At 40.0% G+C, this 16,145-nt stretch overlaps 1 protein-coding gene across 1 annotated transcript in view; it reads left to right on the forward strand.

The window, feature by feature from the left end:
• The window catches only part of LOC118833159 (meprin A subunit beta-like), a 97,911-nt gene that overhangs the window by 33,405 nt on the left and 48,361 nt on the right, over positions 1–16,145 (forward strand). The window contains exon 10 of the mRNA XM_036740556.1: positions 2,339–2,519. Within this exon, the coding sequence (XP_036596451.1) occupies positions 2,339–2,519 (181 nt within the window). The remainder of the gene's footprint in view (positions 1–2,338; positions 2,520–16,145) is intronic.

The following is a 16,145-nucleotide window of genomic DNA, read 5'->3' on the forward strand; positions in this document are numbered from 1 at the left end:
CATTAGCTTCCAATTGTTGTTGTTCAATTACTTCAATCATGTCTGACACTTTGTGATCCCATTTAGGGTTTTCTTGGCAAAGATACTAGAGTGATTTTCCATTTCCTTCTCCAGTTCATTTTATAAATGAGGAACTGAAGTAAACAAGGTTAAGTGACTTGCCCAGGTCATGCAGCTAGTAAGTGTTTGAGTCCAGATTGGAACTCAGGAAGATGAGTCTTTTTGACTCCAGGCCTGACACTACCTTCTGCTTACCCAACTCTAATTGTTAAGGAACCATTTTCTTTACCTAGCTTTTGTACTTTTTCCATTTGACCAATTCTGCTTTTTAAGGAGTTATTTTCATCAGTGAATTTTTGTTCCTCTTTTAAAATTTGGCCAATTCTGTTTTTTTAGGTGATATTTTCTTCAGTATTTTTTCCTTTTTTTCTCAAGCTGTCTTCATAATTTTTCTTCCTTTCTTTTTTTAAATTAATTTTTCTTCTACTACTCTCATTTGATTTTGAAAATCCTTTTTAAAGCTCTTCCAGGAATTCTTGTTGGGCCTGTGTCCAATTTATGTTTTTCTTCGAGGCTTATGGCTGTTTTGACTTCATTGTCTTCTTTTCAGTTTATATCTTGATTTTTTCTGTCACAATATTTTCATGGTCAGGTTCTTTTTTATTGTTTGCTAATTTTCTATCCAATTTCTTGATTTTGATCATTATGTTAATGTTGGGCTCTGTTCCTAACGTGGTGGTGGTATGGGTGTGAAGGGGAAGGGCACTATCTCAAGCTTCAGGCTTTTTGCACTGCCATTTTCTGAGTTAGTTCTGTGGGTTTGGAAGTTTTTGGTGCTTCCAAAGTGGTGTGATCTGGGAGGACATGTGAGCACTTCTTTCCTGGTCTGCCCTATGTTTCTTACCTAGGAAGCTTCCCTGATCCCTTGGGATAGAAATAATAATCTGTCCCTTGCAATTTTGATCCTTTAGGCATTATGGTTTTTCGTGATTCATAGCTACATCATGTCACTGGATGAAAGTTGCTGTTACAAAGACGAGGGTTTAGTTCTTTGTTGTAACAAAATAGCTGCTTATTTCTATACATTTGGGTCCTTTTTCTCTTTCTTTTATATTTTTGGCTTATCATAAAATTGGTGATAGTATTGATGTGTCTAAGGAGATACACAGTTTAATGAATAATGGGGTATTCCCAAATATACCAAGTACCCAACTGCTTTCCAGAAACTGGTCAGACCAATTTACTGCTCCACCAACAGTACATCAATGTGCCTGTTTTCCCATATTAATCATTCCCATTTTTCGGTCAGCTTTGCCAATCTGATGCATTAGGAGGAATTTCAGAGCTGCTTTAATTTTCATTTCTCTGTTCATCTTCTCAAACTTTTTTTCATATGTTTTTAAAGCATAGGTTCCTTCCCTTAAGAACTGTATGTCCATATTGTTTAATCATTTAGCAATTGGAGAATGGCCTTTGTTCTTCTAAATTTGAATCAATTCCTTATGTATCTTAGGAATGAGAACTTTATTGGAAAACTTACAGCAAAGATTTTTCTACCACTTAATGGCTCTAATTCAAAAGTTCTGGTGAGGGAGGGAAGGGAAGAAGGAGGTGGAATCGGCAAACATGAGGATTAGGATTATCTTGTAGATTTCATATATTATTTTGATGCCCTCAGCCCTACTTTTGTGGAAACTAAAGAGATGGGTTTTTTTCCCCAACACATAGATCTTGCTAAAATTTTGACCTCCACATTCAAGCATTAATTCGAAAAAGCATTATTAAGCAAGAAGAGTCCAGGGCAAAGAGAATAGGTTCTAAATTTGGTTCTCCTCTAGAGAAGAAGCTGAGAGTGTATTATAAATTCTAGTTTACCTGATCCTGTGAGTTTAGTAGCAACCTTTACAAGCGATGTTAAAGTATTTCAGGGCAATAGAAAACATTGGATTTGGAGCCAGTATAATGGGGTTGGAATCTTGACTACATTATTTACTACCTGGACAACCACGAACAGGACACTTGAAACCTCTCTCTGTCTCTAGTCCCATATATACTAAATGAAGACTTTTGGTTAGATGATCCCTACTATCCTTGGCAGTTCTAAATCCTGTTATAATAAGAACTTTTTACTCCATGAGACAGAATGGCGTTGTGAAAACTGAAGTCATAAATACATAAGTCAACATTTCCAACTGCTTAAACATGTATTTTTCCAGTGTTCTTTCCTCCTGTGGAGCGGCTGACACCTGTTTGAAAATGACCAGGCTGAATGTTTACCAAATAGCTTTCCAAACAAGTCTTGCTATACTATTTCAGAGTTTAATTTCTCATTCTGTAGGTGTCAATCAGGTAAAGACTGGTGGTACATGGGAGAAAAATGTGAGAGGAAGGCCTCCACCAAGGAAGTCATAATTATAGAAGTTCTATGCACTGCAGTTGTATTTGTTATTATGCTGACAGTGACTTTTGTGAGTGTCTACTGTGTTAAGAAGAAATACAGCCTAAAGAGCAACGTCAATGTAAGTATGCAATAATGTAACAGAACAAAACTGATCCAAGAAAACTATACTGAGTCATCATAATAAGAAATCTTGATCCCAGAGAATAAATAATGAAATATGCTCCCTTCTTCTTGGCAGAGAGGTATTGGACTACAGGGCCAGAAGATTGCATGTGGTCATTATAGTATTTACTTCTGTTTGAGGGACAGAGAGATATATCCAAAAATGATATAAAAATAAAATTATCAGTGGAATTTATTTTTACAAATAAAGTCAGAGGCTAGAAGTACTACAGGCAGCTAGGTGGCACAGTGGATAGAGTGCTGGGCCTGGAGTCAGGAAGATTCACTTTCTTGCGTTCAAATCTGGCCTCAGGCACTTGCTGTACAACCCTGGACAAGTCACTTAAAACTATTTGCCTCAATTTCCTCATGTGTAAGATGGTCTGGAGAAGGAAATGGCAAACCACTCTAGTTTATTTGCCAAGAAAACTTCAAATGGCATCATGAAGAGTCAGACATGATTGGAACAACAAAAACTTAAGTACCACACGTAGTAGGTAAGCCAGGGCTCCCAGCATTTCCTTCCAGCCTTTCAGGCTTATTTTTCTTCCATGTGTAAGTAGCTGTGACAAATGCTATTATTTCCTCATCTTACAAAAGAAGGTTACAGAGACTGACAGAGATTAAGTGACTAACCCAGGGCCACATAGCTAATAAGTGTTTGAATCAGGATTTAAACTCATGTCTTCCTGACTCCAGACCCAGTGCTCTATCTTCTATACCACCACCTTTCCTCTTAAGGCTGTAAGACCTATTCATAGTCTATAACTAGTGTCAAAGGTAAGATTTGAACCCAGGTATTCCTGACTCAATGCCTAGCACTCTTTCTTTTATCAAAAATGTTCAGATGTACAATTTTTGGTTGTCGCCTACATGTTACACAGTGCTTTAAAAAAGGAAATAATTAGGTTTTTTGAATACTTTTTGTTTTGGATTTGTATTTAAATATGTGATATCCTGAAGCCACAGTAGGAGGAGACTGGTAATTCTGCTAATCTTGCTGCTCTTCTGCTGTAGTACTTCCAGCTCCCCATTCAGTTTATGGAAAAGATAGACAATGTTATGTCACCACACAGAGAGTAGAGAGCATACACTTCTTTAGCCATCTTCTCCCTGATCTCCTGCCTGATGACTCAGACTTTCTCTGAGGGAGGACTGAGGGAGGATGTTGATGATGAAGTGTTGGGAGGAAGTGGGCATGGGAGAACCTGGCTCTAGTAAGTTCTTGTGTCCGATTGAGCAATTTGTTTAATCTCCTTGGGCCTGTTGGCTCCTCTGTGAAGGGAGGGGATGGGGCCTGATGGCTTCAGCCATGCTTTTCAGATTTAGATAGCTATGACCACTTAAAGGCCTTTCTCATTGGCCCAACATGGTCTGGGGGAAGCCTAGGAGATTTGGCTGGAGAAGATTCCTGAATGCTATCGTGCAGGGTTAGGAACAAGAAGATGGAAGAGTGAAGCAAGGATCTTCAAAACTGGACTCGCCTAATTTGTAAATTTCAAGTTACCTAGATTCTCATCATTGGAGTCATCCTTGATGCCTCACTTTCCCTCCCCCTAAAGTCAGTTGCACAATATACTCTTTTTATTTTCCCCAAATCTCTCATATTCACTTCTTTCTTATGGAGCCACCACCCTAGTTCAGGTCTTCATCATTTCTCCCTGGACTATGATAATAGCATTCTAATTTGTCTCATTCCCTCAAGCCTCTCCTCATTACAATCCATCCTCCACGCAGCTGCCAAGATGATTTTCCTAAACCAGGTCACCCCAGGATTCAGTAAATTCCAGTGGGTTCCCTCTTACCTCTAGGATCAAATGCAGATTTCTTTCCTTGGCATTTAAATCCCTTCACAACTTGATTCCAATGAAATACTCCAACCTTATTAGACATTATCCCCCTCTATATGTTCAATGTTCCACTGGATAGACCTACTTGCTGTTGCTCACACATGACTCCCCACCTCTCATCTCCAGGCCTTTTCTACTAGACTTCTCCCATTCCTGGGAAGCATTCCCTCCTCTTCTTTGTCTCTTAGAACCTCTGGTTTCCTTTAAGACAGCTCAAATTTCTCTTTCTGCCTGAAGCCTTGTATCTACTTTATATGGATTTTATACACATGCTGACACATAATATATATGCATATAAATGTATATTTAATATACATATACATGTACATGTGCTTATCCACAAACACATACATGTGTATGTGGGTGGGTGTGTATTCCTCATTAGATAGTAAGATCCTTGAGAAAAGAGACTGGATTGTTTTGTTTTTGGTCTTCGTATCCCTAGTACCTAGTGAAGTACTTTTGAAATGGAAGTTATTTAAGACACTGGATAAATTCTTAAGTAATTCATTGAGATTAATAAAAATTAGGAGAGATAGAGAGACAGAAAGAGAGAGAGAGACAGAGAGAGAGACAGAGAGAGAGAGAGAGAGAGAGAGAGAGAGATAATATCCATGGCCAGCAGTAGATGGCCCCCAAGTTGTGCTTTATACTAAATGGGGAATTCTATTAGGAAGTGTATAAGGAATGTAAAACAGACACAGGCAACGATTTTGCTAAGGCACAAAAGGAGGAAATAGAATGACACTTATGAATCATGTTTAAAAAAGTTAACAGATTCCGTTTGGCTGTAACACAGACGTCATTAAGGACATAAGGAAAGAATGAGAAAAAATGAGACAGTCCTTGCCCTCCAGGAGCTTACAGTTTAACATGGGAAAAACATGTACACTTAATTGTACAAAATAGAAAATAAATATAAGTTAATTTCAATGGGGAAGCACTAGTACCTAGAAGGATTAGAAAAGGCCTAAGGTAGAAGGTGATTCTTTTTTTTTAAGATTAACTTATTTTTAGTTTTCAATATTCATTTCCACAAGATTTTGAGTTACAAATTTTCTCCCCATCTCTCCCCTACCCCGCCCCAGATGCCATGTATTCTGATTGCCCCTTTCCCTAGTCTGCCCTCCATTCTATCACCCCACTCCCCCTGCATCCCCAGAAGGTGGTTCTTGACCTAAGTATTAAAGGAGCAGAGGGATTCTAAGAAGTAATAGAAGAAATAAGAGAAATGTAGAAATGAGGGACAGCCTGTACAAAGACACTGACATGAGAGATGAGATGTCTTGGGTGAGGGACACCTAATAAACCAGTTTGGCTGGATGGGAGCATGCACGATGGGGAGAAGTATGTAAGTCTGGAACGGTCTGGAATGTGTGCTTAGCACATGATATGAGCCTAGAGATCGCTGAATGTGGAGTCAGAGACATTGGATTCAAATCTTACCTCCAATGCTACCTACTAGTATGATGTTGGGCAAGTCAAGAAACTTCCCTGGGTCACAGTTCCCTCAGAGAGTTTGACTGGATGGCCTCTGAGGTCCCTTCCATGTCTAGATCTATGATCCTATGAATGATTGGTAGAAATGGAATTCAAGGTATATCGATAGATCATGTTGAGGTTGAGATGCCAATAGGACCTCCGGATGAACTTGCTGGTAGCATGGGCCTTTAATTCAGGAGGTATATTATGGATGAATATATGTGTATATCAATATTCATATAGATATGCCTATGTAGAGGGAAGATATACCATTCATATCTGTATTTATCTATCCATAATCTATAACTATCTATACTGTATATCTAGGATAAGTCATCTGAACAGAAATGAAAATTATACATATGAGCACTGAAGAATTCACCAAAGGAAAGAATGCAGAGAGAGCAAAATACCAGTCCAGAGCCTCATGGGATGCTCACACAGCGGCTAGAAGGAAGATGAGTCATTTGTCAGACTTCACTTTTCTATTTTGTACAATTAAGTACATATTTTTCCATGTTAAACTGTAAGCTCCTGGAGGGCAAGGACTACCTCATTTTTCTAATTCTTTCCCTATGCCCTTAATGACATCTGTGTTACAGCCAAATGAAATCTGTTAACTTTTTCAAACATGATTCATAAATGTTATTCTATCTCTTCCTTTTGTGCCTTGGCAAAATTGTTCCTTATGTCTCTTATACATTCCTTGATTAATCAAAAGTTAGGGCAGAAAAATATTTTTTAAGCTCACCATAAAGCAAGACCATAAAGCTTACCATAAAGCAAAACAACCAATTTTGTCAACAGACTTATTGTGTTGGAGATAAAATGCACCTGAAAATTTTACGGAGTTTACAAATTGTTTATGGATGTCAAATCTGAGGTTGAGAGATTTCACAGAGGCTGACAGCGGATACAATGAGTAAATATCCTGAACCTTCTTCCGTCAGCTGAGGTTGCCAGGTTGGTCAGGTTGAATGGAATCAAGGTTGAGGAATGGAACTAGGGAAAAGAGGGATGTGACCAGAGAGGAGGCGACCAATAAAGCTATGCAGATGGACAAGCCAAGACATTTCCAGCAAATGTGCAAATATTATCTAAGATATGGAAAAGCAATAGTCTAGGCAATTAAAACAGGTCATCATCATCATCATCGTCAAATACATAAACTGAAGTCATTATCTTTTCCCTCAATCCTGTGGTTTTCTAAACTTTCTTGTTTTTGTCGATGATATCACCGTCCTCCATTCACCCAGGATCATAACCTTGGGGCCATCCCCAACTTCTCATTCTTCCTCTTTCCATATGCATTCTGCTGCTAAGTCCTGTTACAATTCTACCTTTGTACTATCTCTCCTAAATGCCTCAACTCTTTCCTAACACTGCCACTACCCTGGAGCAGGACCTCCTAAACCAACACCTTTTTGGTTGGTCTCCCTGAATCTGCTCTCTCCCCTCTACAGCCAGCTGTCATACTGATCTCTGTAAAGCGCAGGTCTGACCACATCATGCCACTCTCCATTCCATAGATTCCAGTGACTCCCTATCCCAGGATCAAATATAAAATCCTATGGCTTTAAAAACTCTTCACAAGCTGGCCCTTCGAGACCGTTCCCAGCTTATTAAACCTCACTCCCCTCCCAGTTCTCAGCAATCAGTGACTGTCCTCTTTTCTGTTCCTCGTCCAAGATACTTACTACATTTCCCAACTCTGTGCATTTTCACTGGCTGTGCCTCATGCCTGGATCTCTCCTTCCTCATCTCAAAAGACGAGAGAGAATAACAATTCGCATATATGTAGTGCTTTAAGGTTTTCAACGGTCTTTTCTCATAATAACCTTGAAAGGAAAGTAATGCAAGTACTGATATGCTCATTTTGATGAGGAAACTGGACCCAGAAAGACTGAAATTTATCAGTGAGGGAAATTTAAGGGGATATTTCATGAGAGATGGCAAGCCGAGATGCAGGACCATCCTACCAAATGCAGGATTTCTGTTCTCACCTTAATCAAATATTTTCCTACAGTGAGGGACCATATTAAATCTTACCCAATGCAAAAACATTCATAGCCATCTCACTGTTAATGGGGGCAGTGTGGGAGCAGAGATAATTAGATTAGGCCTTAAAGAGATCTCCTGAAAGGTCTGAACAATTGTTTGGGCAATCAAATTTCCCTAGAGGTCTTTATGTTTGCCTCTTCTTTGGTCCTTTCACATCATGCTTTTTTCTTACACATTGTATTAGATTGTAAGTCCCTTGAGGACAGAGACAGAGTGATTTTTTTTTCACTTTTGTATCCTCATTGCCTAGTGCAGGGCTATCCAAAATGTGGCAATATATGCGGCTGCCTACAAGCATAGAAATTTACATAAATGCTTTAGTAAATGAAGCCGAGCTACTGCAGAGCTCTCACTACAATGGTAAATCAAAATATATCGTCTATTGTTTCAATAAAAACCAAAGGTTGGACAGCCCTGGCTTAGCATATTGCCTCGCTCACAAAATTTGAGAAATGTTCCTTGAACACAGCCAATTAAGTTTGGTGAATCCCTGAGGCAGCGGGTAAGGCTGGATGCTGCCATGGAATAGTTCCAGAAAGCCATTGATAAGGACTTCACTTAAAAATTAGGCCATTTCATTGCGATTCATTAAAATAACAATTTCACATTTATGAATTATGTCATAAATTGTTCTCTCTCCTTTTAGTACAATTTATTTTCCTGAAACCAATTCTGAAGATATTAACCAGCAACAACAACAATAGAAAATAATTGGAAAATGCATTGCCTTCTCATCATGGATTCACCCAGCAACAAATTTCAGCTGTGGGAAATGACAATTTTTTGTAACCTCTGATCACTTCGTTCTGCTGAAAACATTCTCTCTGTACATAATTAGAAATACTGACAGAAGAATTTTTTGGCAAAAGTTATTCAATTTCTGTGTCATTTTGGTGTATTGATGTGTTTGGAAGAAGTAGCTCAGGCTTTTCATGAGGGAATTCCTTGACCATCACAGGGCTTTGAAACCCTTCAGAAGTGGGATATCAAATTCCCAATAGCACCTCCTCACAACTCCAGTCTTCTCCTATGCTTCCTTTGGCTAGAGGTGACTTAGCACTTTGCCAGAGGATGTGGGATTGAGCAGACCGATGGATGGAGCAAGTGCTGGATTTGGTGTCAGGGGACCTGGGTTTGAATCCTGTCTCTGTTCCTTTATTATCTTTATAAACTTGGGCAAGTCCTCTTAGGTGCTTTTGTTTCTTTACCTACAGAATAAGAGCATTGTACTTTCTCCCAACTTATATCCAAACAGTTAACAAATTCAAAATCTTTTTGAATAAATTGCAAAATAATAAATAATTGCTAAATTAATAATATTATTAATAAAATAATAAATTGCAAAATCTTTTTTGTTCACTTCCTCCATTCCCACTGCCCCTACATGAGCACACCTGATTGGAATATTGCACTAACTTCCTTCCAGGTGCCTCTTCCTCCAATTTATCCTTCACAACTACTTCCAGTATAATTTTTCTTATATATCAATATGGTTATGGCACTTCTCTTCTCAAAAATCTTTCTTGTCTCCTGAATATAGTTTACATTCCTCTACTTGGCATTCAAGCTCCAGTCCCCCAACCTAGCACCACCAACCCTCCCAAGTCTTAGTTAATGTTTTTCATCTTTAAGCATTAACATTCCAGCCAAACTTGGCATCTCCAACCTCTCTAGACATGTACCATACCCTCATGCCTCCAGAGCTCTGCTCAAGCTCTTTCCTAAGCCTAGACTACATTTTCTTCCCATTTTCACCTATTGAAATTGTACCCACCCCTTTGAGCAGTATTGTAGAACTTAAATAGAAGTGGAGGCCACTAAAACTGCACATAAGAATCCCGTGGGTCATATGGTGACTTAGAAAAACCACATTAACATGACCCATTTTATTGTATTTTTATTTATTTTATTAAATATTTCTCATTTCAATTTTAATCTGGCTCAGTCTGCACTCAAGAGTTTTGTGGGCTGGATATTCCAGAGGGCAAAAGATACGGGCTTACAACCAAGAATAACTTACCCAGCAAAATTGAGTATAATGCTTCAAGGGAAAAGTGGGTTTTTAATGAAATAGAGGATTCTATCCTGAGCATTCTTGAAGAAAACACCAGAGAAACTGATCTTTCTTCAGTTTCTGTGGTGAAACTTTGAAGTAAAAGAAATTACACTATCAGATCCTCCATCGTATTTTTTATGCCTTTGTCTTAAGTTTTGTTAGGAATCACCTATTATTATGTCTTGGTTATTTGTAGGGCAAGAAGTTTGTTTACGATAAGATGCATCCATCTGGATCTTTATTCTCTCAAATTCTGCATATCATCAATTAAGGAATAGAATAATGCCAGCTAGTCAGGCTCCGCTTTTCAGCCAGCTCCATGTTGCAGGGATGACAAAAAGGCCGGTTTAGCTACCTTAACATATCTATATGTGTGTGGGACAGAGTAGTTTGTGTGTTCCCTTGAAAAAGGATGCAAACTCTGAGGGTAATGGGCCACTTAGATCTGCCTGAAGTCCTGAGCAAAACTGATCAATTTTTGGTTGGGTGGTGTGCCTCGGTGGGTCCCAGGATCAGGACAAAGTCTGAGACCCAGGATTGGCTGTCCTAATGAGGCAGCACAAATATCCTCAGCTGTAACCAGGGAGGAGCAATTGTCCAATCAGCAAGCCTTTATTAAGTGTCTGCTATGTGCCAGGCACTGTGCTAGGGACTTATGATACAAAGACTAATAAACAGCCTCTAATCTCAAGGATTCTATTAAATACTACATTCTATTAAATACTACATTCTATTAAATACTACATTCTATTAAATACTACAAGGACCAGGCTCATCAAATGACACAAAAATCTGCTTTGTCCTCTGAGGTATTCTTAAATTCCAGTCTTTATTTGATTTTAATGGGTTTTTTTCCCAGGTACAAAAATCCAGTGAGGGGTGGCATGATATTCTTCCCTACCACTAGTGCCTAGAGCCCACTATCCCCATGCTTAGTACCTGACAGTTCCCTATCGACCCATGCGCCCTGATGGGTTGTAGCAGGAAGCTTGTGAAGAAATTACTGATGGCAGAAGCTGGGGGCTGGGGGAGGAGAAAGGGACAGGTCACTTTCTTCCCTGACAACTGTGCCTGAGGTCTGACTACCTGTCCAAGGATCACCTGCCCCAAACACCTTTTCCTCCCTCACCCCCAATCGCCTACTTTTCCTCAAACTCTCAATTCTAACTGAGCTAGACCAGAGCTTTAGAGTGGTTTCCTTATTTGCTTAGGCAGAACTCACAGCCTCCTTTGCTCTGTGAGCCTTGGGCATAGACTCGTTCTCTTCTAGTGTGACTTTTGATAAATGACAGTAAAAAATGGAAATACAAACAAAAAACAAAAATGAAAATAACATTTAACTTTATGGGGAAGTTTTAATTATGTTATGTTCATCAATTTGTAACTTGAAAAAGAGACAGAGATGATCTTTGGGAATTAGATTTCAGGTTCTGTTACCATGAGAGAAAAGATTTCCCATTTCATGCATATCCACATAGAATCACAAGGCACAGACAAGCAAATTCATAAATTATCTAGTTATTTTTACATGGAAGCCCAGAACCAACATTTTTGGCTAATGGCTAGGATCAGAGTTTTAAAATTGGTGACATTAAGGTTTCTTTTGGGGGGAATGTGAGAATTATAATATTTATTTGCCTTAATGTAGATAAATTATATTCACTCCCAGTTAAACAGGCCAGTTGCACTTCATGACAATTACTTTGAGACCAAATAAGGCTGCACCTCCAGTTGAGCTCCACAGCACACGTTTATTTCTTATTTGCAAAGGTTGTGCCATGTATATATGAGTGTGAGTATCAAGATTAGACAGTAAACATGCCTCTTTTCTTCTGAACTGCACACAAAATCCTATAAGTAACCTCATCTCATTATCAGTAATAATAAACAACCAGTACAGCGCAGTACTTAAAGTGAGATAAAAAGGTTCCAGGTTCTCTTGAAAAGTGGGATGAAGTGATGTCTTAATCTGCCTACATACCAGGTTGCCTGCCCTTAAGTTGATGACTTTTCCTACATGTTCCTTATGACTATGATCACCCAAGCAGGAAAAAAAGAATGTTATTTCCTAAGTGCCACACCTCACATTGGAGAACATGCTTACCTAGTGTTTGTTGAGGCACACCTATCCCTGGATATCATGGGGATTTAACATCATTAAGTGCCTTTAGGTCTCCTGGTCCATTAACGAATCAAATACTACTTAGAGGCATAGGGACTGTGGAATGTTATGGGGGCACATAAAGTAGTGGGGATATTTTGGATTTTTCTTTTTTTTTAAACTTTGTGTCTAAGAATAATAATAGCTGGCATTTATAGAGCAGTATAAGGTTTGCAGAGCACTCTATATATGTTGATTCATTTCATTCAATCCTAACAACAAACTTGTGAGGTAGGTGCTATCATTATCATCCTCATTTTACCGATGAAGAAACTGAGACATGGAGAGGTTAAATGTCTTGCATAGCTGTCACATAGCTAAGGAGTGTCAGAGTTAGGATGAGAACTCAGTTCTTCATGATTCTAAGTCCTACACTCCATCCACTGTGGCCTTTAGCAGTCCCTTTTGGGCTCACAGATTTAGAGGTGTAAAGAACCTCAGAGGCCATTTAATTCCATCTCTACATTTTACGGAAAAGGAAATCAAGGCCCATAAAGGTTAAGTGACTTTAGGATCATGAGATCTAAGTATTATAGTCATCAATTTCATGAACAAGCATTTATTAAACATTCACTTCGAGCCAGGCTCTATGACACCTGTTGGTGATACAAAGAAAGGTGGAAAAAACCAGCCCTTGCCCTCAAGGAAAGTACATTCTAAGGGAGGAGTCAACATATAAACACCTAGGTACATAAAAGATATATACAAGAGTAAATGAGTATAATTTTAAGAAGTCATTGGCAGGGGCAGCTAAGTGGCGCAGTGAGTAGAGCACTGGCCCTGGAGTCAGGAGGACCTGAGTTCAAATCCAGTCTCAGACACTTGACACATGTACTAGCTGTGTGACCTTGGGCAAGTCACTTAACCCCAATTGCCTTGCCAAAAAAAAAACAGAAAAAAGAAGTCATTGGCAGTCAATGGAACTGGGAAAGAATTCCTACAGAAGAGGAGGCATGTGAGCTGAGCCTTGAAGGAAGCCAGGACAACTAGTAGGCAAAGGTGAGGAGGTAAAGCATGCCAGGCATGGGGGACAATGAGTATAAAAACATGGAGAGGGGAGATGGAGTGTTGTGCTTGAGGAACTATAAGTAGGCTGGTGTAGCTGGATCACAGAACACACGAGAGGAGAGTATAAGGAGGCTGGAAAGGGAGAAAGGGCCCAGATCATGAAGAACTTTAAATGCCACTTTATAAGGAATTCTCTTGGTAGCTAAGTGGTGGCTGGATTAGAGTACAGAGAGATTTGAGGACAAGAGACCAGTTAGAAAGCTATTGCAGTTGTCCAGGCAAGAGGTGATGGTGGCTTATACTAGGGCTATGACTGTATGAGTGGAGAGCAGACAAAAAGTAGAAGTGTAAAACCAGAATCAAGAAAAGCTGGAGATGGATTAGATATGTGGAATGAGTGAGAGGGGGGAGTCAAAGGTGCCACTGAGCTGACAATGTTTAGGTCGTTGGGAGGATCATAGTACTCTCTACGATACTGTGACAACAATGTTACTAGCAGCTGCTGTGGAAGTGTAAGGCCAATAACACCAGCACACAGGAGGACTGCTAGCACAGGTTCTTTGATCTACTTTCTAAGGAAAGCAACTTCAAGGGGTTTATAATCTCACTTTAATTAAACATACATATATCATTCACTTAGTTCAGGGGAAAAAGTCATCACCCTGAACTTCAGAGCAAATACAAATAGAAATTACAAGCAGAAATTATATAAACAGAGCAAATAACACAAATCAGCAGATGGGGCTTCTGTCTGTCCATAGCAATACATACACAGTTACCAGAGAGAGAAGCACCAACATCTGGGTTTTCAAAGCTGTGGGCTCCTTAATGGCTACCCAGAGTCTCATCTGGCAAAATCACAGGAATGCTCTTCTGATGAGTGAGCCCCCAAAGCAAAATGCTAACCTCAGAGTACATATATATATATATATATATACTTCTTCAGGGTCAGCCCACAGAGGGCATCAAAACCATGTGACTCAAACTGGTGTGACTTAGGCTTTCTTGTGACTTAAGCAGGTCATCGAAGACTCTTGATTCCATAAAAAACTCTTGATTCAAACAAAGGCAAGTCTCAATCAAAGGCACTTGATTACCTTAGTGCTGAGAAGAACTAGAACTCCAAAAGAAAAAAGAGCAAAACAAACAGTCCCACTTTGCTTGCCATTACAAATACTAACAATGTTGGGGGGCGGGATGGGAATGTTTGAGGGAGAGAAAATGAATCATAGAATCATAGAATTAGAGCTGGATGGAACCTGGGAGGCTGCCTTAATGAAGTCTTTTTATTCTATAGATGAAGAAATTGAAGCTCCAGTGTCCCCCAATTCCTCATCATTCATTCATTTTCATATGTATAAATATATACACATATACTTTCAAAGATGAAGTTGAACATTTGATGTATGCATGTGTGAGTACAGGGCTAATGATGAATACCCTAAGTAAGAAGGCTGGCCACCAGTTGATACTTTTTGGCTATAGAAACTCATGAAAACTGTCACGGGCTTCCAAAGCCTCGTAACTATGCTCGGGGTTCCCCCCAAGCCCCAGGCCTCTGCCTAAGCAAAGGACCTGATCTCGCAGACAATGTACGGGGCGGGAGCCGAAAAGATGGTGAAATGACTCCGTTTATTATTTCAGCAAGCAGCACATTTATACCTTTAGTGACGTAGGTACACTCTTTGGTTACGTGGGTGAAAGACAGGTAAAGCTAATACACCTGGGTCCTAGGACCACCCTGACTCCACCTACTCTCCTCCCCAAAGCTCCCTGCGGGCAGGCAGTCCAGGCAAAGACCGGAAACTCCACGTGGTCACGCAGCCGGAAGTTCCACATGCTCTGCCAGAGAGCCGGAAGGTCCGGGCACGGGCAAAGACCTGGAATTGCCAGGGAGGTAACAAAGGCGAGACCCCTCCTCCTGGCTCCACCCACATCCCAAAGCCCTGAGTTTATCTCAGCAGGCCCCTGGGCCTGGAGGTCTGAGGAGAGCAGGCCTTGGCTCTAACTCAGCCCGCAACAGAAAACCATCTATAAAATGGTAGAGGATCTGTTGGGATCCATGTTGATGGAGGGTGTACCCACACCACGATTTCAGTTATGGAACCAGAGAGGCAGCATGGTACAGTGGAAAGCATGCCAGATGTGAAATTGAAGAGACCTGGGTTCAGATCCTGGCTGACACTATCTGGGTGACCTTGGGCAAGTCACTCTCTAAGTTCCTTATCTGTAGAATGAGAACATAAGACCAGATGACCTTTAACATTCCTTCTATGGCATATAAATTCTGAGACAGAGTTCTGGGTATGATTAATCAATTTATTAATTAGGCTAATAAATCATCAATAAATTGAGTTCGGTAATCTCAGTGGCCAAAAATACCAAGGGCATGTCCTAGGCAACTTTAAATATAGATGGTGTCTTCCTGATAGCATCTTATTGGGACCTCCCCTGACAAGCAAAAGGCAACCCTGATTGGTGGACACTTAGTGAGGAGATGGGCTAGGAGCTCTCAATTCCTCCATGTTACTTTATTATTGTGGTGTGGGGTGGCTGGGAGTCAGCTGAGGAATGAAGGTTGGTGATGAGATTCAGCAGCCTCCAGCAATTTGGGCAAGGAAAACCACCTCAGTCAGGATCTCTCTGGCTTAGATTCTACTTTGTAGACCAGGTCACTCAAACTTTGACTAGAAATCAAGGACACAAGAGTCACTTCTTAATAGCTTGTACAAGCTCAAGTTGGGCAGCTAGGTGGCACAATGGATAGAGTGCCGGGCCTAGAGTCAAGAAAACTCATCTTCTTGAGTTAAAATCTGGCCTCAGATACTTACTATCTGTGTGACGCAGGGGACAGTCACTTAACCCTGTTTGCCTCAGTTTCCACATTTGTAAAATGAGCTGGAGCAGGAAATGGCAAGCTATTGTAGTATCTTTGTCATGAAAATTCCAAATGGGGTCTGTATT

This window comes from Trichosurus vulpecula (genome assembly GCF_011100635.1).
Source record: "Trichosurus vulpecula isolate mTriVul1 chromosome X unlocalized genomic scaffold, mTriVul1.pri SUPER_X_unloc_2, whole genome shotgun sequence".
NCBI classification, from domain to species: Eukaryota; Metazoa; Chordata; class Mammalia; order Diprotodontia; family Phalangeridae; genus Trichosurus; species Trichosurus vulpecula.